This window comes from Opisthocomus hoazin, chromosome 21, assembly GCF_030867145.1.
Source record: "Opisthocomus hoazin isolate bOpiHoa1 chromosome 21, bOpiHoa1.hap1, whole genome shotgun sequence".
In the NCBI taxonomy this organism is placed as follows: domain Eukaryota; kingdom Metazoa; phylum Chordata; class Aves; order Opisthocomiformes; family Opisthocomidae; genus Opisthocomus; species Opisthocomus hoazin.
This window is the reverse complement of record NC_134434.1, coordinates 5,920,664-5,946,380: the sequence shown is the minus strand read 5'-3', so window position 1 is coordinate 5,946,380 and position 25,717 is coordinate 5,920,664. Positions and strand designations below refer to the sequence as shown.

Below are 25,717 nucleotides of genomic sequence, written 5' to 3'. Positions count from 1 at the left end.
CTTCTCCAGCCCGCAGACCTCCACCAGGGCCAGGCAGCACCCAAGGGTGGGCGCCCTGAGTGCCCCAGGGCTCAGCAGCCCCCCAGCCTCAGGGGGAGTGCCCCGGGGTGCTGGGGTGGCACGTCCCTGGGGTCCCTGCAGTGCGTCTGTACCCCGCTGTGGACCCCCACACTGCTGGCCCAAGGTCCTTGCAGGGGAGGTGGGCATGGGGTCCCCCTGGCACAGGGATGGCCACTCACTCTGCGACCACCCGCGGTGACACCGCGACCACCCACGGAGGGAGGTGCCAGCAGCGCTGTGTCCGTGTGTGTGTGTGTTCCCCTCACCTGCTCCCGCACCTCTCCCCGCAGCAGGGCCCGCAGCTGGCCCAGGATGCTCCGCTGCAGCTGCTCCCAGGACGCGGCCCGCTCCTCCCGCAGCACCAGCGGCGGGCCGAACCTGGGGGGGGTCACACACACAAGCGTGGGCCCCCCGCACCCCGGGGGTGGGGCGGTACCTGGCGAGGCGGGGCCCGGCGCGTGCCGCGTGGCAGAGCAGCAGCAGCAAGCGGCCGCGGGGGGGCGCTCGCGGGGGGGGGGGGGGCGCGCAGCGGCGGGAGGCGGCGCCGCGCCGGGGGACGCTGCGGGGAGGGGGCGAGGTCAGAGTCTGGCCACGCCCCTCGGCGGGGGGCGGGGCGGGGCTGCGGGAGGGAGCGCGCGGGCGCCACCTGCCGGCTGCTGCTGGAGCCGCCCGCGCCCCTGCCAGGTGCCCCATGCTGTCCACCAATTGCAGCCCAGGGGCCACGGCCTCCGCCAATCACAGCAGGGCACACCTGCCTCCCACCAATCAGAGCTGCACACACCTGCCTCCAGCCAATCACAGCAGAGGACACACGCTTCAAACCAATCACAGCTGAGCACAGTTGCCACCTGCAAACCACAGCAGAGCACTCCTGCTTCCAGCCAATCATAGCTGCGCTCACCTGCTGCCAGCCAATCACAGCAGCGCACACAGACCTCCCACCAATCACAGCAGTGCACACCTGCTGCCAACCAACCACAGCAGAGCACACCTGCCTCCAACCAATCACAGGTGCCCCACACATGCTTCAAACTAATCAGAGGTGCACACACCTGCCTCCCGTCAATCACAGCAGAGCACACATGCTTCAAACCAATCACAGCTGTGCACAGTTGCCACCTGCAAATCACAGCAGAGCACACCTGCTGCCAGCCAATCACAGCAGCACACACAGGCCTTCCACCAATCACAGCAGCGCACACCTGCTGCCAGCCAACCACAGAAGACTGAATTTAGACAACAAGTTATTCATTAAAGGAAAGGACAGAAGCGGGTAGGGAAGAGAAACAGAGATCGTGTGAAAGCAAGAGAGTGACAGCCAAAGAGTGTAAGAATAGTATCTCCTCTGACAGTACAAATGCTTTAAAACAACTTCAGTGCTCAGAGAAAAGGATCGTTAGGACTGGCCGAGGAAGCATCAGCCTAGCAGCTCGTGTGCCAGCTGTCAGTCCAGGGCTGGGTATTTCCAGACCAGGATGGCACCACCCGCGCTCACGCTGACGATGTACTTCTTCCCCGGACAGATCTTGAGGCGGGTGATGTTGCCACTGTGGCCCACTCCAACGTGAGTCACCGTGCCCTCGTTATAGTCCCACAGCTTCACCAGATGGTCGTCACCACCTGCATCGGGCACAAAGGGAGAACACACGATTACGCTGAGTTCTGCTGCTTTCTGTTCCCAGATCAGCGGCAGGGCAATATTTATGCATTCACTTCACTTAGGAAGGGTGGGATACACTGTCTGGGCTTAATGGCACAAACTACTTCTTTTCAGCTGAAGTACAGAGTCCGTGTCCAGCAGAGTGCTCAGGACCTGCACGAGCAGGTCACAGTGAGCTTTGGCCAGCAACTGGTACCAATAGTTCAGAGCGCCTTCGACAGGCTGCTAACCAACCCTCGTTTAAGAGGTTCATCTAAAGAGCTCGTGCTGACATCGAATCTGTGGGGTTTAACTATAGTTGTTATACACGGTACCATGGCCAGTGTCTATGCTAGTGCTAGGCTCCCAGTCACGATGGTGGAGAACATGTGAGCCTGAGGCTGGGTGGAGCCTGGAGTCATTCCTGCTTGCAGACCAAGAGGGACTGCCAGGCTGCTGGAGTAGGGCACTCGAACACATCACTCAAGGGCACGGTGAACACTACTGAGCTAAATGAGCAGCAGGGCAAGGTGAAACCCTGTATTCTTCCCTTGGAGACATCTGAACCTTGTCTTCACCTTCACATTACATCTTGCTAGACTGATCCATACTGATACCTGTAAATGTAAAATTTCCACTTACCAGAGTGACTGTAATTACACTAAACTAGATCCTTGCTGTTCTGAGAAGACAAGAAAGCTTTAAGATAAAGAGGCTCCTCAATAACACTACTTAGACAAACTCGACTTGCTGTTTTGAGAAGGCAGGAAAGCTCTAAGATAGAGAGGCTCCTCAATAATTCTACCCCAGACAGCTCAGCCTTGAGAGGGCAGATGCACCAAGCTACAGAGATAAAGAGGCACCAAGAGGGCAACAAGACCGGAGCAAAACAACCTGGAAGGACACGGTATACGTGATCTTAGAACTGAGTCTGCGCAGAAACAAAGGTCAACCAGCGGACACTGTGATGAGGAGTATGAGCCTTCATCCTGAGACCCCCAAAGACCACCCGAGGACACTACCAGACGTGTGTGAAAGACATTAACATATGCTAATTTGTTCTTGGGAAACTCATGAATATGCTAAACATTTTTCAGAAATATAATGAATATGTATACTGTGATTGTATTTAACCTGAAATGACAGGGTGTTTGGCGCGCACGTTTGGAGGAGAGATCCCCCGTGTGCCCGGCGCCGCAATAAAGAATCCCTGCTTCATAGCCCTCTGACTATTGAGTCTGCAGCTCCGGCTTTTCATGGCACCAATACATATCCAAGTCTTCTCCACACAGCCTTTTTTCAAGTACTTTTCCTCAGTGATACATTTTATTTTTCCTTTTAGTTGATCCCTCCTTTTAGTTTTTTCTTTCTTTACTGAGATCCTTGGTTCATTGCCTCCCCCTTTCTAGTTTCATCCACCCGCTCACCTGTGACAAAGCACGGCCCATCTGATGTGATGTCCATCCCATTGATGGGGCCTGATTCAGATGCCCTCACTTCTCTGACTAAAGAGCCATCATATACTTCCCAGTATCCAACCTAGAGAGCAGACCAGAGAGGAGAGCTCAGTTGTGCATGAACAGCACACAGATATCAGCGCTGCCCTGTAACACAGCCTTCCGTGGAGGTTCATTCAGGAGCTTCACCGCATAACAAGCCCCAGACTGTGGTTTGGAATTACTGCAAACAGAATTCCTGCAGCTTTGCTTACCTTTCTGTCTGTTCCACTGGTGATTATCTGGTACTCCTCGGGATGGTAACACACACATTTGAACATCGTGTTGGCTAGGACCATCTGTTTTCTTCTAAAATTCCTGCAAAACACCGCCAAAACAGGATAGAGCAATCGGGTCAAAAAACGAGCTTTGACTGCCTGAGCTATGTCTTCCTGTGCTCTCCATCGGATCTCTCTTTCTGCTTGGATATTTTCAGCTATTGGTCTGAGTTCAAGGTCTCGTCAAGCCTATCAGGCTCATCAGTTCTGTTCCCCATCACAGCTGCCTTGTAAGACTTTTGATCTGCTGTCATACGAAATTAAATATTTTAATCCAGAATGCGTCCCAGGTGCTACTCACTAGGCAAATACTTCCTTATCCTTGCCACAATGCAGAAAGTCTGCAGATCTGCAATAGCTCCACAACAGTCATAAAGTGCTGGAAAATGGAGCTAGTGGGAAACTTAGGGCATCACCTGCTCCACCCCCTTGGCTAAGCAGGATCCAATACAAGCAAACAACTTGAGACAAATGTTCGTCTAAAATTTTCTGAAAAGTTTCTAGCACACAAACATTCTACATGCCCTGACTTGATTGTTCTTTCTAGTGATTTTTATTTCCTGATGCTCTTTACCCCTCCTCTTCGCTGTGTGGTGTTCCAAAGAAGGCACAGTGACCCAACAGAGACATTACCAGCATTTTAGGTGCCTTGCAACACTTTTACCAGCACTTTAAGTGCCTTGCAATACTTATCTGTCCCCTTACACAATATCCCAGATGACGCACGTTCCATCAAGGCTGGCTGTGACGCACTCTCGGTCGTCCTTCTTAATCTGAATGCAGGACACAGCAGACGTGTGCTCCTTCAGAACTTCCACCAGTTTCTGAGTCTTCTCACCAATCTTCCAGACTCTCACCTGAAAACCAGCAACAAACATCTGCTCTTGTACCATCTGCTCCAGACTTAGCTCAGGCGGATACCCATGGCTTTCCTGAACTCTGCTTTTTTCTTCTAACCCATACAGCAACTCATCTCAACGGACTCTCTCTTTTCCTGTGGGTTATTCACACAGCTGACTCATAAAACTGAACTGAGTTCTTGAGAGTGTAATCCACTTGGTTCAGGAATTCCTGACCATTAACCCCAGACCTTGTTTTTGCCAAGTTCTCACTCTCCCATGCTTCAGTTTACTCATCTCTCGATCACAAAGTAGTATCTAGTCCACAACATATTTCCAACACTGCTTTAAAGATCAAAGAGCAAGGCTTCTGCAATGGAATATAAAAAAGCTACCTGCTATTTGTGCTGTATATAACACCAGTAAGTAAACAGGAAACAGCTCTTTAAACCTTGACATGAAATATGTGCCTGTAAGCACCTCTTTTCTCAGTGGTGGTAACAGCAAAAACCTTTCTGCTTTGAGGACCTGATCCTTCACATCTTGCATTTACTGTCCCACTAGTGCCAAATCTCATTATTATCTTTTCACTTCTACATTCCGCTAAGGTCAAATCCTAGTAAAAATTTTGAAATTTAGACACTGACATTAAAAGCAGAGAGCGCTGACCTTCCACATTTTCCAGTCTGATGCTGAGTTACCTTTGGGATCTGGGTGTCCAGCTCCCACTTGCTAAATGATGAGAGCATCCAGATCCCTTAAGCAACCCTGAAAGTCACAGCTTTCAGATGACTGATTTTGACAGAACCGTTAGCATTTCAGAACACCTTTTTTTCGTGTTCTGAATGAACACTGCAAGTGCTCCCCTGCAGTCCTCATTTTTACTCAACCAACCTTTAGCTTTAATTCTGTCTCAGCTGTCTTTTTCAATTCAGAGCCTGTGCCATTCTGCGTGTGTTGACACAGAATCTAGGTCCTCTGTCTTCTGCATCCTCTAGCGCTAATCAGCCAAGGTACTTTACTGTTCTTTTATGCGTAAAGGCTCGAAGTGGCTCATCATCTCTGATGTCTTTATGCGGTGAGACAAGGCAGCACTGCCTTACTGCTCTACAGGAGAGCTGAGGTGCAGAATGATTCAGAAGGAAGGTTCAACGATTGGGACAGCAGCCTGAGATTTGGAAGACCTAAGATCAATTCCTCGCTCTTCAAGACTTCCCCTGCCACCTCCAGCATGGCACACCGAACACTTGAGATCAGGGTACACAGAGCAAGCACTGAGCAGTTAAATCGGAGTCAGGAATCCACGTGCACTTAGAGGTCCGGTTCTGAGTGCCTGCCAGACTGCAGAGAGGAAGCCCAAACCAAGGCATGAAACTGAACATGAGCCTTCCAAGTCTGATTATTTATTTTTAATAGAAATTAAAAAATCTGTGTCTAAATTATTTAAACATTAGGAGAGGGGTGTCACTTTTACAGACTGAAAAAGGCCACATCTATATGAAGTGCATGGAGTAGTCGAAGTACATGGAGTTTATTTTGTATTGCTGGAAAAAAACTGTTGAAGTGCACGGGTATGATGCCTACAACATGTTTTCCCATTTTTATTGTTATTTGTGTGGAAATGTTTCCATAATTGTATTAGAAACTGAGTTGTTATTAGAGCCTTTTAGTAATACTCCCACCTAAACCAGACAGCACCATCCCAGAAAATGGGTGTTAGGAAGTTACCCCAGAGGCACCATAGTGATATAAAGTGAACTTTGTGCTATTAAATGAATTCATACCAGTCCATTTGGACAGGACTATGACATCCAAAGCAATGATAGCAAGAAAATATGTGCTAGAGCACAGTTAGCAGGAGGCTTGCAAAATATGAGTAATGCAGATAAGCCAAATATAGGGGAGAGACAAATGAACAAAAAAGATTAAGAGCATATTCTGCTTTAGAAGGATTTCCAAGACTACCATGCCAGAAGAAATCAGGGCATTGTTTTACATCATGCCCTCTGAGAGCAAGAGGTTTGCATATATCAAAAGCTAATATTTTCGAATTCAGTCCTTTGCTCAGGTGAAAGCTAAGAATAGCTCACTTTCTGACTAAGCAGTTACAGACAATTCGCAGGTCCTGTGAGGAGAGCACAAAGCGGCTCCAGGCTTTTAAGCAAAAATTACCTGCCCTTCACCGCCTCCACTAATGATCCGTTTACTGTCACTTGTACCAGCAATTGCCGTCACTCCCAAGCCATGGGCATACTCAATCACATACATTCCTCGTCCAGTCTTTGGTGTGAAGGCGCGGATTTTGCTGTCATCCCAACCTGATGAACACAAAAAACAGATTACCCAGGTGCACAGAGACTTTCCTCATACTACTGTCTCTCTTTCCTGTCCAAATGAACCCGGTTTTTAATTAAGTTCCTTTATCAGGCGCACCCTGTTAGATCACCAGTATACATGTGTTGTGGTTTAACCCCAGCCAGCAGCTAAGCACCAGACAGCTGCTTGCTCACTGCCCCCCTCATCGGGACGGGGAGAGAACCGGAAAAAAAAAGGGTAAAACTCTTTTTTGGGTGGGTTGAGATAAAGACAGTTTAACAGGATGGAAGAGAATAATAATAATAGTCATAATGATAAAAGAATATACAAAACAAGAGATGCACAGTACAACTGCTCAGCACCCACTGACCGATGCCCAGGCAGTTCCCGAGCCACAGCACCATCTGGTCAGCTCCCCCCAGCTCATATACTGGGCACGACGTCACATGGTATGGCACAGCCCCCCCCAGCTCATACCCTGAGCATGAGGTCACACGGTATGGCACGTCCCTTTGCCCCGCTGGGGTCAGCTGTCCTGGCTGTGCCCCCTCCCAGCTCCCCACGCACCCCAGCCGCTCGCTGGCAGGCCCACAGGAGAAGCTGAAAAGTCCTTGACTGATTAGCAACAACTGAAAACATCAGCATGTTATCAACATCACCTTCATCCCAAACCCACCACACAGCACTACCCCGGATACCAGGACAAAAATTAACACTGTCCCAGCTGAAACCAGGACAACAAGTGAAAACCACTGTGCTGCAGATGAGCCCGCAGAGCCATAGTCCCAAATAAACTACTAAAATTTAATTCCTTTTTGATCACGGCTATGCACAAATTGGTTTGATAACAATGGCGGGACTACATCGCTGCTCTAGGACTGTAGTAGCTCCGGTGTAAGCAATTTGCATACAGCCATAGGTAGTGGCTTTATGCAAAAGGTGCTCCACATACACCAGACATTAAGCTGTTGCATACAACAAGGTTAATATTTTAGAATTAGGTCTCTTCTGCACCACATTCTGAATTGCTGGAATTTACATCCAAAGCACGGGTCTCCAAACCTTGCCTTCCACCTACACTGTAACGACAGCACCAGGATACCAGGGGCTGTGAGCAAAGTTCATTGGACCAGCTGGAAGCAAAGACGCATTTGGGTCAAGCAATGAACGGAATTTAAACCCATTCCCAGTTTAATCCTCTCTGCATTCTACCATACTGATGTTTGTTAAATCTGGCAACACTTGAAGACTGGACTCAGCCATGGGCCTGGACTGAGCATTACCTGAAATGATGCTGAAGCCATCCTTCGTAATATCTACGGCATGGCAGGTCAGGTTGGGGACGACGATTCGCAGGCGCTCCCTGCCATCTGGGGTGTACCACACTCGAATATCACCCTTGGAGCAGGTAGCGAACAAGTCGGAAATTCCCCTGGAGAAGTCAGAGAGGAGAGAGAATGAGGAGGGGCATACAGCAACCGCTTCTTTCTTTGTCAGATCTTAACTCATCCCTCAAAGCTTTGCTGTTTCTAACATGTGACTGCAGTCTTCCAATAGGGATCACCATGGTTAAGACAAAGGCATTTTTCGTAGGATCACCTTTCTCACACAAAATTCCCCTGGTCTGGTTTCTACTTGAAGATTCATTTTAAGGAACACTTAAAGTGAAACTAAAATAATTCTTTCTGCTTTTCAGAAGTTGTGACATATATTTCCCATATTTAATTTCTAAACAACTTCACGTGCTGCATATAATAGATACCAAAGTGGGTGTAGAGGTGCTGACTGCCCAGATTTAACATCAGGGACTAACAGCAGCCTCACGTCGTAAAGATGTCATTTTTTATCTTGCTTATTGGATGATTCCTATACAACATTGCTGAAGGCAATAGAAACAATGGCAAAAACCTGTTCGTAATATACTTGTTGTACATGTTTGAATAAAAAAAGACCTACAGCCTTTCAAAACCTATGGGACTGAATGCTTTGAAATAAGCTCTAAACCATACATCCTAGGGATATGAAAGAAAGTGAAATCTAGAAAGGTACCACAAGCTTTTGTTCAATGTCACCATCGACGCCTGGAAAGATGAACCTGGACAGAGAAAACCGTCACAACAAAAGTGTGGCCCCTTTCAAGCCCAGCCTGCGCAGGTGCTTTATGAAGCAGGAGAACGTCAGCAATTGAAATATTCTGAAATAAGCTGGAACAGGGGAACCAAGCCTGTATTTCCCAGTCAGTGATATGCGCTGTTTGAGAGCGGTTAACAGATAAAAAGTTTAAACATACATGCAAGCATGTAGTCCTCAGAGTCATCACTAAATCCAGTTCATCCACATACCCGTGACGCAGATGTGTCAGCCAGGTATATTAGCATCAGATTACCCTAAAGCTCCAAACGATTTTCTCGTTCAATTAGAAGGATGCGGATTTTTTCAGGCTGGTGACAAGCAGGGAGCAGGGCATCTTGCACTCAGCACTTCGCTGTACCTTGGTAAGATTTGATCCTTTGTGCTGTGTCGAGAAGCCATGCAATAGCAACAAGCCATAAATAAAAACTTTCTTTGGGATCAAGCTCCCATTCTTCATTTGGAGAGGAAACAACTGATCCATTGTGGTTTGTTTTTTTTAAAATAAAGGGCCACAATCCTGTTATACAGGAAGAGGGAATGTTTGCTGTCTGTTCACAAGACAAGAGCAGACAGAAGACACGCTAGTACACACAGCATCCCTGTCACAAGCCTAGAATTTAATATAACATGCCATATTGTCAAACATGAAATCGTAAGCGAGGCTGAGAGACCCAAAAAGCCTCTCTGAACGGCTCTGTCCGTCAGGTTTCAGCTGATGTTGCAGGCGGACAGAAAACCCGACACCTCTACAAGCTCTGGCTGCAACAAGACACACAAAAGCAGACTTTCAGGATTCACACTGCTGGCAGACTCAGTCACAGCACCAACCCTCGGAGAAAAGGGGCAGTTTGCCATCGCTGCCGTTACCCAAACATCAATAATTCTACTCTTATCATTTAGAATTCTTTCTGTAGATCGATGATTTTTCCAGTTTTCAAACTGAACTGCTGCCTTCCGCTTTCAAGCAGCCACTCATCATCACCCTTGCGTTTCGCCGGTAGGTGACAGTATAAATCACCCCGTAAGGATGTTAATATGCTTTAGGTTCCTGTCGGTTAAAAGGTGTTTACATGGGTATCCTGACCTTACTTGCAGCTTACTGAAACTTCTTTGCCAGCCAAAAGTATCCCAGTTATACTCACGGAACAAAAACAACGTCGTGGATGGCTTCCTTATGAGAGACAACAATCAGCTCCTCTTTAAACGCGGTGTAGTTAAATCGGTAAATCTGGCACTCATTTGTCCCTACAAAGAACTGGTGACCCTGGCCTCTACATGTCATGGAAGTGACACCACCTTGAACTTGAACTTTCCTGTCAAGAGAAAGCAGACGTTTGGCCTGACGTTGACCTCGAGGTACTTATTTTCCAGCTTCCCTTTTCCCCTGACTTCATAGAGCCTTGACTTTCCCCGATTCCCCAGAAAGCTCCATATTAGGCTGTGACATCAATACGCAAGAACGTGGTGGTCAGGATAACGTTTCGTTCCCAGTCACAGGTTAATACTTCCCATGGACTTGCCCATCCCACCTGCCGCTCTGCCAGGGCTTGCAAAGGCAGTGCTCTGGAGACTGTCTTCTGGACCAAGGCCTAAGGTAACAGCATCTTTGTTGGTATTCTTACTCAAGTGCACTTAAGCATCCCATATTCAAGAATATTTTGAGACAGTTCAGATCTTCTGGAAATGGTTTCGATCGTACAAAGCTAACCTTACAGAACTGTACGCTTAAGTTGGCTATTCAAAATGGATAGCTGTGAGCCCAGTTTTTGAATCACATCTGGGGAAATGACACCTGCAGCTTTCTATTTTGTATGCAGAGAAAAGCCTTCCATGTACTCCAGACACGTGCTGATAAAATTAGCGGATCCCTCCTTTAAATGCCAGGTCCTCCAACAAACCCCTCTTTAGATGCCAAATACTACTCTTTCTCGGCTGGGATAAATAAGCATAATTTTACTGACTTCAATAGACCTGTCTCACTTTGCATCAATTTTGGATCTGACTCCTAATGCCTGAAAGGAAACTACGGTCATTTCAAATGAACGATGCGCAGGGCAATTCACTTCTGTGCAAACATATGCCATCATTTTCAGTCTGCTTCAGCTTGATTACGCTGGAACCACACTGTCTGTTTTGTCTGGAGGACTGGAAAACTGAGATTTACTCGGATTATGCCTTTATGTAGAAACGATTGGTTCTTCTACTGAGACCCTTTGGGGGAAATGACACCTCCACCCTCCTGATTCTCCCACCCACAAACTCACTTTATCACTTTGTAGTTTGGGCCTACACAGAGAGCTACAATCCCTCCTCCAGTGCAGACTATTGAATTTCCTCTGTTCAGCAAACGCAAAGCTGTCACTCCCTAGGAGGAAACAGGATTAAAACACAATTGGATGGAGGCAGAGGCTCTTGACTGCTGCAGCTATGCTGAAGAGCACAACGGAGTCTCTGCCATGCTCCTGGTGCCGGTGTTTCTGTCACTCACATTTGGCTTTATCAATATTCTTTGACTGACCTAGGCTAAAAAATGACTCTCTAGAGGGAAAAGGGAGAAAAGAGTTATTAATTACAGGTGTATATGAACTACTACAGTATGAGTCTTTATAGAGCAAGTAAACAGCACCATCACAAATCCTTCAGAGCAGCCAGGACCACGTATGAGGAAGAACTTCTTCCCTCTGAGGGTGACGGAGCCCTGGCCCAGGCTGCCCAGGGAGGTTGTGGAGTCTCCTTCTCTGGAGATATTCCAGCCCCGCCTGGACAAGGTCCTCTACAGCCTACTGTAGGTGACCCTGCTTTGGCAGGAGGGTTGGATGAGATGACCCACAGAGGTCCCTTCCAACCCCCACCATTCTGTGATTCTGTGATATCCTTACCTCCTTCCAGCAAGCACTACACACATTTCGTGTAAGTGCCTCCACTTTTCCTTCCATTGGTTCTTCATCTGTCAGACACGAGAACAACAGAGGATAAAACTCAGCCTAAGCATCCTTTCCTACAGCTGCTTTTAGGACAGATCCTCTGCGTCACAGGCCTCTCTCCCTGTCTGAAAGATGCAATCCCATCTCCCACCTATTAGTTATAAACCACAACTGCCACAGAAAAGCTCTGGAAATTAGTCAGCCCACCTTCAACGCGTGTTTCTGCTATTTACTAAGATGAGTAGATCAACAGGAGGTCAGCAGGTCAGCCATTAGAAAAAGGAGAAATGCTTTTCAGTGGATAAAGTACCAGACTACAGCAAAAAAAACTAACAACCACAAAATCAATAAACAAAACCAGTTCTCAGCCTTGCAGCAAAATTTTAAGCCTAAGAAAAGTCAGTCTCTGCTTCAGTAGTGCTACCTGTGAAGTAACATTACTGTTCTGTATATAAGGCAACAGATTCATTCTTGAAAATCTCTGAGAGACTCCAAGGTAGGCTGCAGGAGGGGTGAAATGACTTCTATGGGGTTAAATCCTTATATTCTTACTCAGAAAAATATCCCTGCTACCTCGGGGGAACATATGCGTGAGTGAAATGGAAAGGAAAAAGAAAAAAAAGGAAACACTGGAGCTTTACGCCATCAAAGCTTGGACTGAAAAGGAAGCTCTGTCACGAAGCAAGCGTGTACAAGAGGCATTTCCACCCTCACCAAGAGGGCAGAAACTCCTCGCTGTCGGTTGTTCCAAACAGAAAGGCCAGCGGGTAGCAGCTCCAGGCTCCCCGCGACTGCTCAGGAGTCTGTTGAGGTTGACATCTGAAGATGCAGTACCGACTCCAGCAACATTTGCCACTACCTAGGCTAATCAGCAGTATTGCCAACTGTTGTGATAGTCCCAGCAGCTTCACAATATTAAGATTTTTTTCCTTTAAGCCAGAGCTCATAGAGCTATTATGTGAAAACAACAAGCCTGAAGAAGGGAATTCTCAAAGAATGATAACCAAGAGGGAAATCAGAAGAATTCTGCATTTATTCTTCAGGAAGAAATCACTGTCACATGCTTGCCTTGTGATTTTTGAACAAATACAGGTGTCAGCACTTTATGACAAAGTTTGACATCCAAGCAGCACCACCCAGCATTCCTGTTCTTTTCAAGCATTAATCTGGCCTAACCTCACTGAATTTTCAGGATGAAACACTTCCAGGTGTTTAAAGGAATGAAAGCCAGAAAATGGTGACTCTCTGTGAGGAAAGGACTGAAGCTCTAACGAAGGAGAAGGAGGAAATGACGAACGAAGAGAAAACAAAATGCACATCTGAGCTATTCAGACCCAGAAAGGATGTTGCAAAAGCCACAGACAAGGTTTGGAAAAACGACCTTGGTTCAATTCTCCAACCAAATAGAAGTAAATGGTTGTTTTTAAAGTCCTGCTTATACTTTTTGAAGAAAAAAAATACTGACCATCTACATAACTGCACATTCCCGTGCTGGCATTCCAGGCAGCCTTGCGCCTACCTACGCATTGACTTAAGGACTATTTAACTTCACGATCAAATAAATATGGATTGCAGAGGGAAAAAAAAAATTATCCTGATTTGTAATTTATTTGCACTGGATTTCTTCAACAGTCCGTCTCCACCAGTAGCATATCCACAGTCTCCTGTCACATCAGGACTGATCACTGTGAAAAACACAACCTCCAGAGAGGATTTTACGCCATGCTATGACAACACTACCAGGCAGGAAGCCAGGTTTCATGCAAATATTCTTAGCAAGACCACGAGAACAAAGAGATTCTTTTTAATTAGAAATATGATCCACAAGCAGAACTGTTTCTGAACAACGTTTTTAAAAATTTCCTATGAGGTGTTGGCAGCATTTTGCACGTCCCCTCTTATCACAGGCCCATCAACTGCCTTTTGATCTACTGCTTTGCTGTTTTTCCTGTAAAAGACTTCCACCTCAAATGCCCTTTGGGTTTAGCATTATGGCAGGTGGCGGCATTAGGAATCAAACCTATGACTACGTAGTTTATCTGATTACAGCTCCCTGCTACTGCTAACAAATTAAAGTTTGTGCAGCACTGCCAAGACTGCTTTGATTTTTCTGAGGTATTCTCTTGGGTTCTTCAATTTGAGAGGGAAGCAGATATTATTAAGACATGAAAAAACAACATTAAAGTGGCCACGATTCCCTGCCAGGGTCTCGAAATCATCAGAGTTTCATTTCAACTCCAGCTTGACACTTGTGCTTCCTTCTTGTCTAGTCTGTTCTCTGAATCACCACGAGTAAACAGATAGCTTTGGAAGCTGCACTCATCAAGCCGTTCACACTAACGATGCAATGAATACTGTATTTTATGCACTGCCAGTCTTGTTGTAGAGTCTAATGTAGGAGGTTAAAAATATCACCATTCATTATTTACTTCTTACAAAAAGAAACCACTGCTTTGAAGTATGATTATAAACGAAAATACCAGCAAAAACCCAGCCTGCCCATTCCCTTCCCTGCAGGGATACTTGCTCTTTGTCCCATTCTGATCTCTTGCTAAGCTCTTGAGTGCTCTATGAACTCTTCCAGCGCGCTTCCTTTCAATATTTTTTTTTTTTCATAATGCAAATCACTTCAACTATTTCCGAAAATGCATTTGCAATCGTACGTCCCGCTTTGCACCTGAACGAGTGCATTATAGCCCTTCAAGCATGAGACTGGGATAAAAATTAATTTTGCTGTTGATTCCAGTATTTATAGATGTTACAGAAATGCGCTTCATTCCATGTAGACAGAAAACAAGTTGCTTCATCATGCCAGTGAACTATTCTGCCACTCCTCCTCAAAACAGAAACAAAGAAATCTTCAGATCATGTCTACATAATAAACACATTCTTATATATCTAAAGGCAAAGTTACTTTATGGCTGGCCAAACTGATTTTCAATAAACAGCTTCTCCTCACCCAAGCAGTATCTAAACTCCTTCTGTAAAGATACGCTCGTGCCGGGGTGGCTGTGGATCCCAGGCTGAGAGTCTCTCGGCACGCCACTGGCGCGTCGTTCCCCGGCGTGGCTGGTGAGCAGCGTGTTTAGAGACACAGCGTTAATGTTTGCTCACCAATACACCTCTTTTCAGACAGAACTGCAATGAAGCGATGAAAGCGGTTCCACGGGGAGGGAGGCCGGGGTGGTTCCACCACGGGAGGCTGCACAGCCGACCTCCCTGCCAGGGAGCCGGGGATGCCTGGTTGGGAGAGGCAGCGCCTGTCCCTAGAGCCGTGCTTTGGAGCAGTCGTGCCCACCCTGAAAAAGCTTTGCTTTGCACGGCCAGAGAGGGGAGGATTTTTGTGACAACTACCAAGACATGGTAGATTTTCAAGCAAGATACAAAAGATGTCTTGTGAAATAAGCTCTGCAAGGCGGGGGGGGGGGAATAAAAATCAACACTTCTCCTAGGGTTAGCAATATTACGCACTCAATTGTGTAGAAGAAAGGATGCAAATACTTTTGTTTTGATAAATGCTGTGATTTTGAGTTGAAAAAACATCTGCAAAATACCTCTTTCGGCTTTGAAGGCTCTGCTACAATGGGAAATTTCTGCCATAAATCATTAGGTCCTACGTGTGTTCAGCGAGGACTTGTTGACAGTCTAGTGACAAGGTATTATTTGTATGCAGAGATGTGCAGCGGGTGGGTGGAAAGGGAATCACAGTACAGAGCTGGGAAGGGAGAACTGCAAAGTATGAAAGCTGGAAATCAAAATGCACCAGCACCTTCTCACCGACTGCAACAAGACAGGTTTGCCCTGATGAATTTCCCATTTCAGGCATATGGAAACTGCATTGGTAAGAGTGAGGGAAGGGAGCAGAGAGGAAGAAAGCAAGAGGAGGGGGGGTGATACGGTTGAGTACGTGTCCGACTAAGAAGCCTGTCTGCGAACCAAAATGTGTTTTAAGCAACAGGGTAAAGGAGGAGATTGGAAGGACTGCTTGCTCTTTCCACCCAGTGTGAACATCTCCTCTTCTTTCCCTTCTCCCAAAATGACCAGTGCTCTATCTTAAGCAGCTGCCATTCCATAATGCTCATAAAGTTCAAGTCAGATCAGTGCCTACCAGCTCAGGTCACCCACATGGCTGGCACGCAGCTGTGATGCGATCCACTTGTGGAACTTCTCCCTATCATCTCGTCAGTCTCCTGCACAGTCAAAGGTCCTGTTTTTCTTCAGCTTTTCACTATCAGAAGTGATGTCAGCTGAAGCTCACAATGCTCTAAAAGTCTCTGCCACAAACTGGTTCCTATGGATTTGCCTTATGATAAAACCCCTCACAGTACCGATCGGGCTGTGCTCTGGCTTTGAGCCTCTGCTTTTCCCCAAGAGGCCCTAGGCCCTCTTTCAACCCCCAAAACTGTACAGCATCCTGCTAAGGACCCTACTTGAGCGCTTCCTTAGCAATCGTCTCAGAAGCGTTATTCTTTGTGATGTTTCGTTTCAAATGCATTTGGCACCCCTCCATCAACCCTGAAGGCAAGGGAGTTCAGGACCTCGCGTGGCTTCACTCAGCTACTCCAGATGAAGTGCGTGCACTGCCAGATGGAGCAGGACTCAAACCACACAAACACGTAAACAGGGAGGTGACACTTGATCATCAAGACCTTGCCGTAAGCCACAGCGGAGATCAGCCAGGACATGGGGCCTGTGTGGATGCAAAACCCTGTGGGATGACTGCTGGAAGATGTACAGCACAGGTACACCCCTGAGAGTACGTACCTGCAGTAAACTTCTGGTTTCCGTCAGGAAAACAAAACACAGACATTCTTGTCACTTCATACGTACACAGAATTAAACTACTTGCATTCCTACAACGCAACTGGGAAAAATGAGCACTAACTTCTCCAATCTTCTGGAATAGATAAACATTGAAATATATTTCAAAGAATTCAGTAGCTCCAAGTTATCCCAGAGTTAATGGGCCTGCATTTACAATGCAAGAAACACTGAATTTTGAATGGGGACATATATGGTTTGCATGTATATGCGTTGGTACAAGCAAAGTTCAGGAGATTTAGAGAAACAAATCCAGAGTAGCTTTTTCTTTGGGGCTCACCACCGAATATTTCTTACAGTTCTTGTTAGTCTTGTGTTTACTCTAAACCAAGATCTGCTGCTTTGTAGGACAGCTTCCCCATGGCATCCCTCGCAGCACCCTCGGTACTCCCATCTGCATGGCTTCCCCTGCCGCTCACCGATTTTCATGGTTGCTAACAGAATCGCAAAACACATTGAACCTCATGCAAGAAAGTTTTTCAGGGAATTGTTTAAACCCCTTCGGTATCACTTCCTCCACTGGGCGTAAACTGAGAAGCTACACGCAGTCTTTTACAGTGACAAATCAAGAGAAATGAAGAACAAGTGTACCAGTTGGTGCTGACTGTTTATCATTACAGCTCCCCGCACGCAGAATTCTTGTACAACGGAAGGAGATACTCCTGTCTGAGGATACTCACACCAAGACCTGTAAGTCCCAATTATAGACAAATAAAACCTAAGTTAAAAGAACTTTGGGGTTATAAAGCCACGTGCTCGGAAGTTAAAAAGCAACAAAATCAATGTACCCTGTGCAACCTTGTTTTGTCCCAACCGTGCACATGCATTACAATAAACTCTTTAATCATATCATCTCTATTACCTTTTCGAGTAAGACCTCTGCCTCATCAGTGGCAGAATCAGAATTTCAGAAAGACAACCTCCTGAAGGGCAGGCGGAGGAATGGTACGGGGAACAAACACAAAAATCTAGGGGATGGAGGTTTCTTTAAGAGCTGTCTTGGAAAATTTCAGCCCAGACAATTAAACAAATCTGCAAGATCTGAATATAGGACCTTATAGCAGTAAGTGTGGGAAAGCCTCTTAAATAAGCACTTCTACCAGTCTTCCCAGGAATGTCCTCTGCCTCCCTCCAGCTATTATCTTCCTAAAAAAAAACCAAACTCGGGAACTACTCCACTTTTATGATTGTTTTTCACTTTTTATGACTTTTACCAGATTTATTACACAAGAGAGTTTGTGGGATGACGCATGAGATTCAGGTAAAACCCAGATTCTGAGCCAAAATTTCTTTGTTCAGAAACTGAACAAAGCTGGGCTAACGATCTCAGACTTCAGGATCAAGACTGAGACACAAAGAACTAATAGCAGACAAAAAGGTGTAGTCTGTGAATCAACTTTGTAACCGTTCTCCTGGAGGCTGTCCTACTTTCAGTTACTAACAAAGAGGAGGAGAAGGAAAAAATTGAAGTCACAGAGCTGCTACTCACCAAGCTAAACTTGTGCTTCTGGGGCCCAAAGCTAATCATCACCTTGTCGCTTGTACTCATTTTCACGATATCACCACTTGATGTGCCAGCACAGAAATACGTACCGTCATCTGACATCTATAGGAAAGCATAAAAAAAGAGATCACGGTCTGGATACCGAGACACTTGTCCCAAGCCTAGCACTGGGCGGCATAAATGTCTTTATTTCAGTGTATTGCCAGGATTTCAGCTGAGGGGATACAGCCAATGTTTTCACCCCGTCACACTCAAAGATCCATAACACCGCTGAATGCAAGACATTTTCTAACCAAATCTAGATAACGTTTCGAAGCAAAAGTGGGATTCTTTGGGTGCTGGAGCCTGTGACTTAAATACTTACCGCTTCTCTTCAGAAGCATTCAAAACACTCTTCTCTGGGATAACGAAACTGTGGGAGACCATCTGCCACGAGCCAACACTTGGTAACTTTACTGCAACTATGCAGTTGTAACTGGCATTTCTAGCATTACTATAAAAGCTGGTGTTTTTTCTCTAGACTGTAGAGAATTTGTTAGTTTAGTCAAACCATTTTGTCTGCAACTTACCGTAACACAGGTGACCACTCTTCTCAGATGCCCTGTCCGGCACAGCGTCGGCTGCATTCTCCCAGTCAGTATATCCACTTCCCATACTTGAATGGTCTCACTGTAAGAACGAATATAGTGGCATCAAATCCATATAAGCAGAAACATCCAAATTTTTCACTACTGCAAGAATTAAAAAGCCTTTACAAGGCTACATTATTCTGAAATCTTAATACAGAGGAAAAGAACAGTATCAGAGAGGCCAGAGGAAAGTCTCTGTTTTTCCTGCTGTCTCTTACAGTCCCTTTTTCCAGGTAAATCAAAAATCTTAAAGGTTCAGCAAAAACATATATGAGGATTAGAGATGAGTATGTAACAACCTTGATGCTTCATTTCCCAGAGACAAGCACTGAGGAAATCTTAGATCCTAGAACAAAAAATGAAGGGTATGGGACACTTTCAACTATTTTCTAGCACAATTTAACTGACAACATATGAGCCAATACAAAATCTTTACACACGGTCGCCCTTACATTTAACAAAGTGTTAAAATTGCAAAGGCCAGCACTCAGAAGTGCAACTGCAGCCAAGGGCACCCAAAGCCTTCCCTGATTTAAAGGTAGCTGCAGGTCCTCAATACGTTTAAATGTCAGAATAAATTGAGGGGGGACTTTTGTTAGAAGCCAGAGACCAACTGTACATCACATCTCGTGAGGGTAGGAGATGATCCAAGGACCTGCAAGATAGCATCGTTTCTACATTAATTAAACCATTGTTCAGATCCACTGGCTGACTGCTTTTCTTGTGTAAATGCTGGCAACTCAATATTCTGAACACTGCATGGGGAATGCTGAGTACAGAATCCTGCTATCAGGAAGAGAAGCGATGCGCGCAGGTCCCTGTGTGCTGCTTTGAAACCATATTTTTACGTGTGGAACAAGTAGAAATGCCTTAAAGGGACAAACTGACATATTCGTGGGTCCATTTAGAGCAAAAACAAAAAACATGAGCGCACACTACTCGTACTTAAGTAAAGACTCTTTGTAAAAGGAAATAGGCCCACGGGTTGTTTCTCTCATTTCTTTCACCTAAATTAAACCTTACTTTCCAGCAGTAACAAACACGCTGTCTCTGCAGCTGGAGCACGCAACGATGGTCGCGTTCCCGGCGGTGCGCGGCGAGGCCGGCCCCTGGCAGATCAGCTCTCTCTTTGCAACGTCCCACACCACTACACTGCAGGAGAAGGAGGGGCTTGAAACAGCTTTGCTTTTTGACATTACTTAAAAACAAACTACTGAAAAATGAAAGCAAGACAAAACCTATTTTCCCGCAGTCTGTTCCCACCAGGATACACAACAAAAGTAACTCTGTGCAGATTTTACCCAGGAAAAACCTTATCATAAACCTGCGGAGTTGCAGTTTACATCCCCTGCTCCTGAACCAAGGGTACCTGTATTTGTCAGATTCCTTCTGCTGAGCAAAACTCAAATCATATCCCAGGCCACTCAGAATCCGATCTACAATAACTTTTTACTCCACTCTTACTCAGCGGCGCTGAGTCTGGTTGGAGGCTGGTGACAAGTGGTGTCCCTCAGGGGTCAGTACTGGGCCCAGTCTTGTTTAACTTCTTCATCAACGACCTGGATGAAGAGTTAGAATGTACCCTCAGCAAGTTTGCTGACGACACCAAACTGGGAGGTGTGGTAGATACACCAGAAGGCTGTGCTGCCATTCAGCGTGACCTGGATAGGCTGGAGAGCTGGGCAGAGAGGAACCTGATGAGGTTCAACAAGGGCAAGTGCAGGGTCCTGCACCTGGGGAGGAACAACCCCATGCACCAGTACAGGCTTGGGGTGGACCTGCTGGAGAGCAGCTCTGCGGAGAGGGACCTGGGTATCCTGGTGGATGACAGGTTAACCATGAGCCAGCAGTGTGCCCTGGCTGCCAAGAAAGCCAATGGGATCCTGGGGTGCATCAAGAAGAGTGTGGCCAGCAGGACAAGGGAGGTTCTCCTTCCCCTCTACACTGCCCTGGTGAGGCCTCATCTGGAGTACTGTGTCCAGTTCTGGGTTCCCCAGTTCAAGAAAGATGAAGAGCTACTGGAGAGAGTCCAGCGGAGGGCTACGAGGATGGTGAGGGGACTGGAGCATCTCCCCTACGAGGAGAGTTGAGGGAACTGGGCTTGTTCAGCCTGAAGAAGAGAAGGCTGCGAGGGGACCTTATAAATGCCTACAAATATCTGCAGGGTGGGGGTCAGGAGGATGGGGCCAAGCTCTTTTCAGTGGTGCCCAGTGACAGGACAAGGGGCAATGGGCACAAACTGAGGCACAGGAAGTTCCGTCTGAACATGAGGAGGAACTTCTCCCCTCTGAGGGTGACGGAGCACTGGAACAGGCTGCCCAGGGAGGTTGTGGAGTCTCCTTCTCTGGAGATATTCAAGACCCGCCTGGACGGGGTCCTGTGCAGCCTGCTGTAGGTGACCCTGCTTCGGCAGGGGGGTTGGACTAGATGACCCACAGAGGTCCCTTCCAACCCCTACTATTCTGTGATTCTGTGATTCTGTGATTCTGTGATTTGTGTGTCAAAGCAAGCCCTCAGTGAAATTTATACTTCTTCTGAGCAGTGCACTGAGCCACGAATTACCTGCTCGCCCGTCTCCTCCCTCAACTGCTTCCCCGTGCTCTGCCCACAGCCCTCACCCGGCTTCCCACCGGACAGAGCGGGGTTGCTGAGGAGAGGCGTCAGCAGGGGAAGGAGTCAGGCTGTTGGAGCAGGGAGGAGCGAGTAGTCCCCAACAGCATTTATCCTCACCCTACAACTTGTCGGAGATCTTGTGCAAGAAGCGGACATGGTTACCTGCCGTCGTCCTGGCCTCCCAGGGACACCAGATAAAAGCTGTTCGGAGAAAACGCTAGTGCTTCAATTTTACCCTTATGCAGCGACAGCCGAGCAAGTAATTCCTTCTTCTGGAAATCCCACAGAATGATGTCTGCCTGCGGTGCAAAGCCAGAGTGTCAGATACAACATGCAGGATCAGATACAACAACTTTGTCTGGCAGAAGAGTCGTTAGAAGCAGCCCAGCTTAAGGGCTGCTTCTATCCAGCCAGGGCTCCGCTGACACGAATATGCTTCAGATTAGCTGCTGGAAGAAGCATTATTCCAGCTTCCCGGTCGAGTAGCTCCACTTCATTTCAGAATCAAAATTTACCTTGGGACATCGAGTACTTGACTGAGATTTTAAAATACTGAAAACACTATTACTTGATTCCTTCCATGAGTCTCAGGGTCTTTTCAAATAGGCAAACGTTAAACCATAGAGAACTTCAGAGGTCTAAAACCGCAGGTAAGTACCTGTCAGGGGCTTCTGAAAGTCCTAGGCAGCTCTGGAACTCAGGTCTCACTTTAAATATACCACCATTATTAATTAATATCTAATGAGATTTAGGCTGCCACATGCCCGCTTTTTGGATAAAAAGGATCAGAACTAAGAAACCTCTCAATCTAGTTAACTCAGTCCTAGGGAGACTGCTTAACACTTTACGAAAACATAAAGGCACATCCAGCAATGGACTAGCCACAACTTCCCATTCTCTGCCACCTCCTCCCGCTGTAGGCATTTGTTTTCCAACAACAGAACAAAATAAACGAAAGGCGTTCCCACCCCCAGCAAGCCAACTCCAATGCCTTTGGTCAATCAAAATTAGAGTTCAAATTAGAGCATTACCCACCCTGAAACCCATGGAAGTGACTTGTCCAGAAGCCACATACTCCCCGTCCCTGGAGAGGACGACAGAGGTGATGCTATCGGTGTGGCCGCGCAAGAAGGTCTGCTGCTTATCCTGCAGCTTCTGAATGACTACGGTACACCCCAGCGGGTACACCAGGTGTTCCCTGTCGGGGTGGCAGATTAGGCCACGGGGTACATGTCCTGTAAGAGAAAGGAGAGCAGGATCCGCCGGCTGTTAACGCTGCGGGGGGCTGCAGGCAAACCCCCTTCCCAGCACACACAGCCCCCAGAGTGGGCTGACCCTTCCCCAGCACCCCACCGCCCGCCGCCTGGCTCCCCAGTTCCCCCCCAAAGCCGTCCAGCAGAACTCCGGGGTCACCTTTACACGCTTCGGACCCCACCGCCAGCCCCACGGCTACCAGGAGATTTATCGAGGCCCCGAGCCACGGCGGCCGCGTCTCCGGCCCCCGGGGCCATCGCCAGCCCCGAAGCCGCTGCGAAGCCACCAACTGCCCGCGCAGGCCGGCGGACCCCCGGCCCCCACCGCAGGAGTGCTTGTGACAGGATTTTGTGCAGCCTGAGCTGGTTTGACTGCGAAATGAAACCCTTCTCCTTCTGGGAAGCTGAGTAGTTGGAAAAAAAAAAAAAATAATAATAATAAATAATGATGCACTTCGGTCAGACTTTTCTTCACTCTGCCCCTGTCTCTCAGGGCGTGAGGGGGCGGCGAGGGGAGCGGGAGGGACCCCGCAGCCCCCCGGCGCTCCCCTCAGCCCGCCCGCCGCCCCGCCCGCCGGCCCCGGTACCGTTGAAGCCGATGGCGACCCGCAGCTCCAGCTCTCCCACTCCGCCCGCCGCCATCTTCCCCCCACCCGCCCCGGGCCAGACCAAACCGCGTTCTGGCAACGGCGCCTGCGCACAGAGCCAGCGGCCGCCACCCGGCCGCCAGGGGGCGCTGTCGGGCGGCGGGCGCGTGTCCCGCGGCCGTTGGGCGCGCGGCGGCGGGGGCTCGGGGCTGCGGGGGAGGGGAAGGGGCTGGGGGCTGCGGGGTTCGGGGCTGAGGGGAAGGGGAAGGGGCTGCGGGGTTCGGGGCTGAGGGGAAGGGGAAAGCAAAGGGGCTTGGGGCTGAGGGGAAGGGGAAGGGGCTGGGGGCTGCGGCGTTCGGCGCTGAGGGGAAGGGGCTGAGGGGAAGGGGAACGCAAAGAGGCTCGGGGCTGAGGGGAAGGGGCTGGGGGCTGCGGGGCTCAGGGGAAGGGGAAGGCGCTTGGGGCTTGAGGCTGCAGGGAAGGGGCTGGGGGCTGCGGGGTTTGGGGCTTGGGGCTTCAGGGCTGCGGAGAAGGGGCTGCAGGGAAGGGGCTGGGGGCTGCGGGGATGGGGAAGGGGCTGCAGGTCTGTGGGGCTGGCTGCTGTGGGGAAGGGGAAGGGGCTGCGGAGTTTGGGCTGCGGGGAAGGGGAAGGCGCTGGGGGCTTGAGGCTGCAGGGAAGGGGCTGGAGGCTGCGGGGTTCGGGGCTTGGCGCTTCACGGCTGCGGAGAAGGGGCTGGGGGCTGCGGGGCTCAGAGGAAGGGGCTGGGGGCTTGAGTCTGCAGGAAGGGGCTGCGGGGCTGGGGGCTTCGGGGCTCAGCAGCTCCCAGGGCTCGGCAGCTCCCAGCCGGGCCACCAGTGAGAGCATGGCGGGTGCTGCCCCTTGCCCCGCTCCTGCCCTGTCCCACCCGCGTCAGCTCCCCGCTGACCCCGCTGCAGCCGAGCCACGGCGTGGACAGATGGACGATGCCCTTCTGTGCCGTCGCGCGTCCCCGCAGCCCCCCGGCCCACTGCTCCCCTCCGTCGGGGGTCTTTACTCCCCAAGAGTTTTGAACTTCACTCGGTAGCGGGGTGATGTGTGAGACAACGGGACCATCTGAAGTTCCGTCTGAAGATGAGGAAGAACTTCTCCCCTCTGAGGGTGACGGAGCCCTGGCCCAGGCTGCCCAGGGAGGCTGTGGAGTCTCCTTCTCTGGAGATATTCCAGCCCCGCCTGGCCGCGGTGCTGTGCAGCCTGCTCTGGGTGACCCTGCTTGGGCAGGGGGTTGGGCTGGGTGACCCACAGAGGTCCCTCCCAACCCCCACCATTCTGTGATTCTGTCCTGGCGGGACACGACTCGTCAGGCCGCGGGCAGCACCCCGGCACCCACCGTGACCCATGGCGGTGGTCGCAGCGGTTGTGGCCTCCGAGGTGCTGGCGGCTGTTTGGTGCCCAGACCTTCGCTCGCCCTTTGCGAGGAACCGCGCTGTCAGGAGGATGTCAGGGCGCATTGCTGATGGATGGCTTTGTGTTCCCAGGCATCCCGTGCATCTCTGGGCAGAGAGGCAAAGCGGCGCGACAGAAATCCTGTCCAATTCTTGGACAGAAAGTCCAGCGCACGACCACGGAAAAAAGAAATAGCGAGGACACCCTAGCAGAGCTGTTTAATTGAAGGGACAGAGTGATTCTGCCGTGTTCTTCGGTCAGAGCTCTGTGGGCGACGGCCGGGCCCGGGGGCGCGGAGGGCTGCGCCTCGTCTGACCGGGATGCCTGCCAAGGCTGCGAGCGATTCCTGCCGCACGGCTGGCGCAGTGCGCGCTCGCCACCGTCCTCCTGCCGTTGCCGGGAGCAGGCCCCGAGGCAGCGACGGCTCCTGCTCTGGATAGCTTGGGAAGCGGAATACAGGAAAGATAAAACCGCGAGTGGACAGTGTGTTCAGATACGGGAGACGTTCTCATCCCGCAGCCGGGATCATAAACCATGAGTGGACAGTGTGTTTGGACGTGGGAGATGTTCTCATCCCACAGCCAGGATGATAAACCGTGAATGGGCAGTGTGTTTGGATGTGAGAGATGTTCCCATCCCACAGCCGGGATCATAAACCGCGAGTGGACAGTGTGTTTGGACGTGGGAGATGTTCTCATCCCACAGCCAGGATGATAAACTGTGCATGGAAAGTGTATTTGGACATGGGAGATGTTCCCATCCCACAGCCGGGATCATAAACCGCAAGTGGACAGTGTGTTTGGACGTGGGAGACGTTCCCATCCCGCAGCCGGGACGATGTCTCTGTGGTCCGCAGCCCTCCTGCGAGGGTTGCCCTGGCTGACCCAGCTGCGCGTCCGCGTTCACGCTGCGCGTTTTAAAACGGCGCGTCTCGCGTTGTCCTGACCCCAGGCAGTCGGGGCACGTTGGCTCCCGCGTAGTCACTGCTCGTGGTCTGACGTCAGCGCTTCGCGGTGAAAAGAGACCTTCGGCTCCGTAACAAAATGCCGAGGCACGGGGCTGGGGGGCCCTTGCTGGCTGCCGGCGTACAGACCCCAGGTCAGGCTTCGCCAGTCCCTGATCCACAGTTTCAGCCATGGACAGGAAGAGTCTCTCGCACTGTGCGGGACGGTGATCGGTGTGTGATCCCGGGGGAGTCCTGG

The 25,717-nt window shown here is 49.2% G+C and overlaps 1 protein-coding gene across 3 annotated transcripts; it reads right to left on the bottom strand.

Moving 5' to 3' along the window:
• Nucleotides 1-1,305: 1,305 nt before the first annotated feature.
• On the bottom strand, nt 1,306-23,148 carry CFAP52 (cilia and flagella associated protein 52). 3 transcript variants are annotated; one of them, XM_075440862.1, is made up of 14 exons: nt 23,093-23,148; nt 22,288-22,487; nt 21,415-21,551; nt 19,663-19,791; nt 18,580-18,679; nt 17,996-18,112; nt 11,641-11,708; nt 9,904-10,074; nt 7,912-8,060; nt 6,485-6,630; nt 4,179-4,330; nt 3,411-3,513; nt 3,127-3,238; nt 1,306-1,680 (listed from the first exon to the last, which is right to left on the bottom strand). In XM_075440862.1, the coding sequence occupies exons 1-14, from the start codon at nt 23,145-23,147 to the stop codon at nt 1,505-1,507; spliced, it is 1,815 nt and encodes a 604-aa protein (XP_075296977.1). In that variant the 5' UTR covers nt 23,148; the 3' UTR covers nt 1,306-1,504. The 3 variants fall into 3 exon arrangements, with proteins under 3 accessions (XP_075296977.1, XP_075296976.1, XP_075296979.1); XM_075440861.1 differs by lacking the exon at nt 11,641-11,708 and adding an exon at nt 11,026-11,126; XM_075440864.1 differs by lacking the exons at nt 11,641-11,708; nt 19,663-19,791 and adding an exon at nt 11,026-11,126.
• Between the last annotated feature and the right edge of the window lie 2,569 nt (nt 23,149-25,717).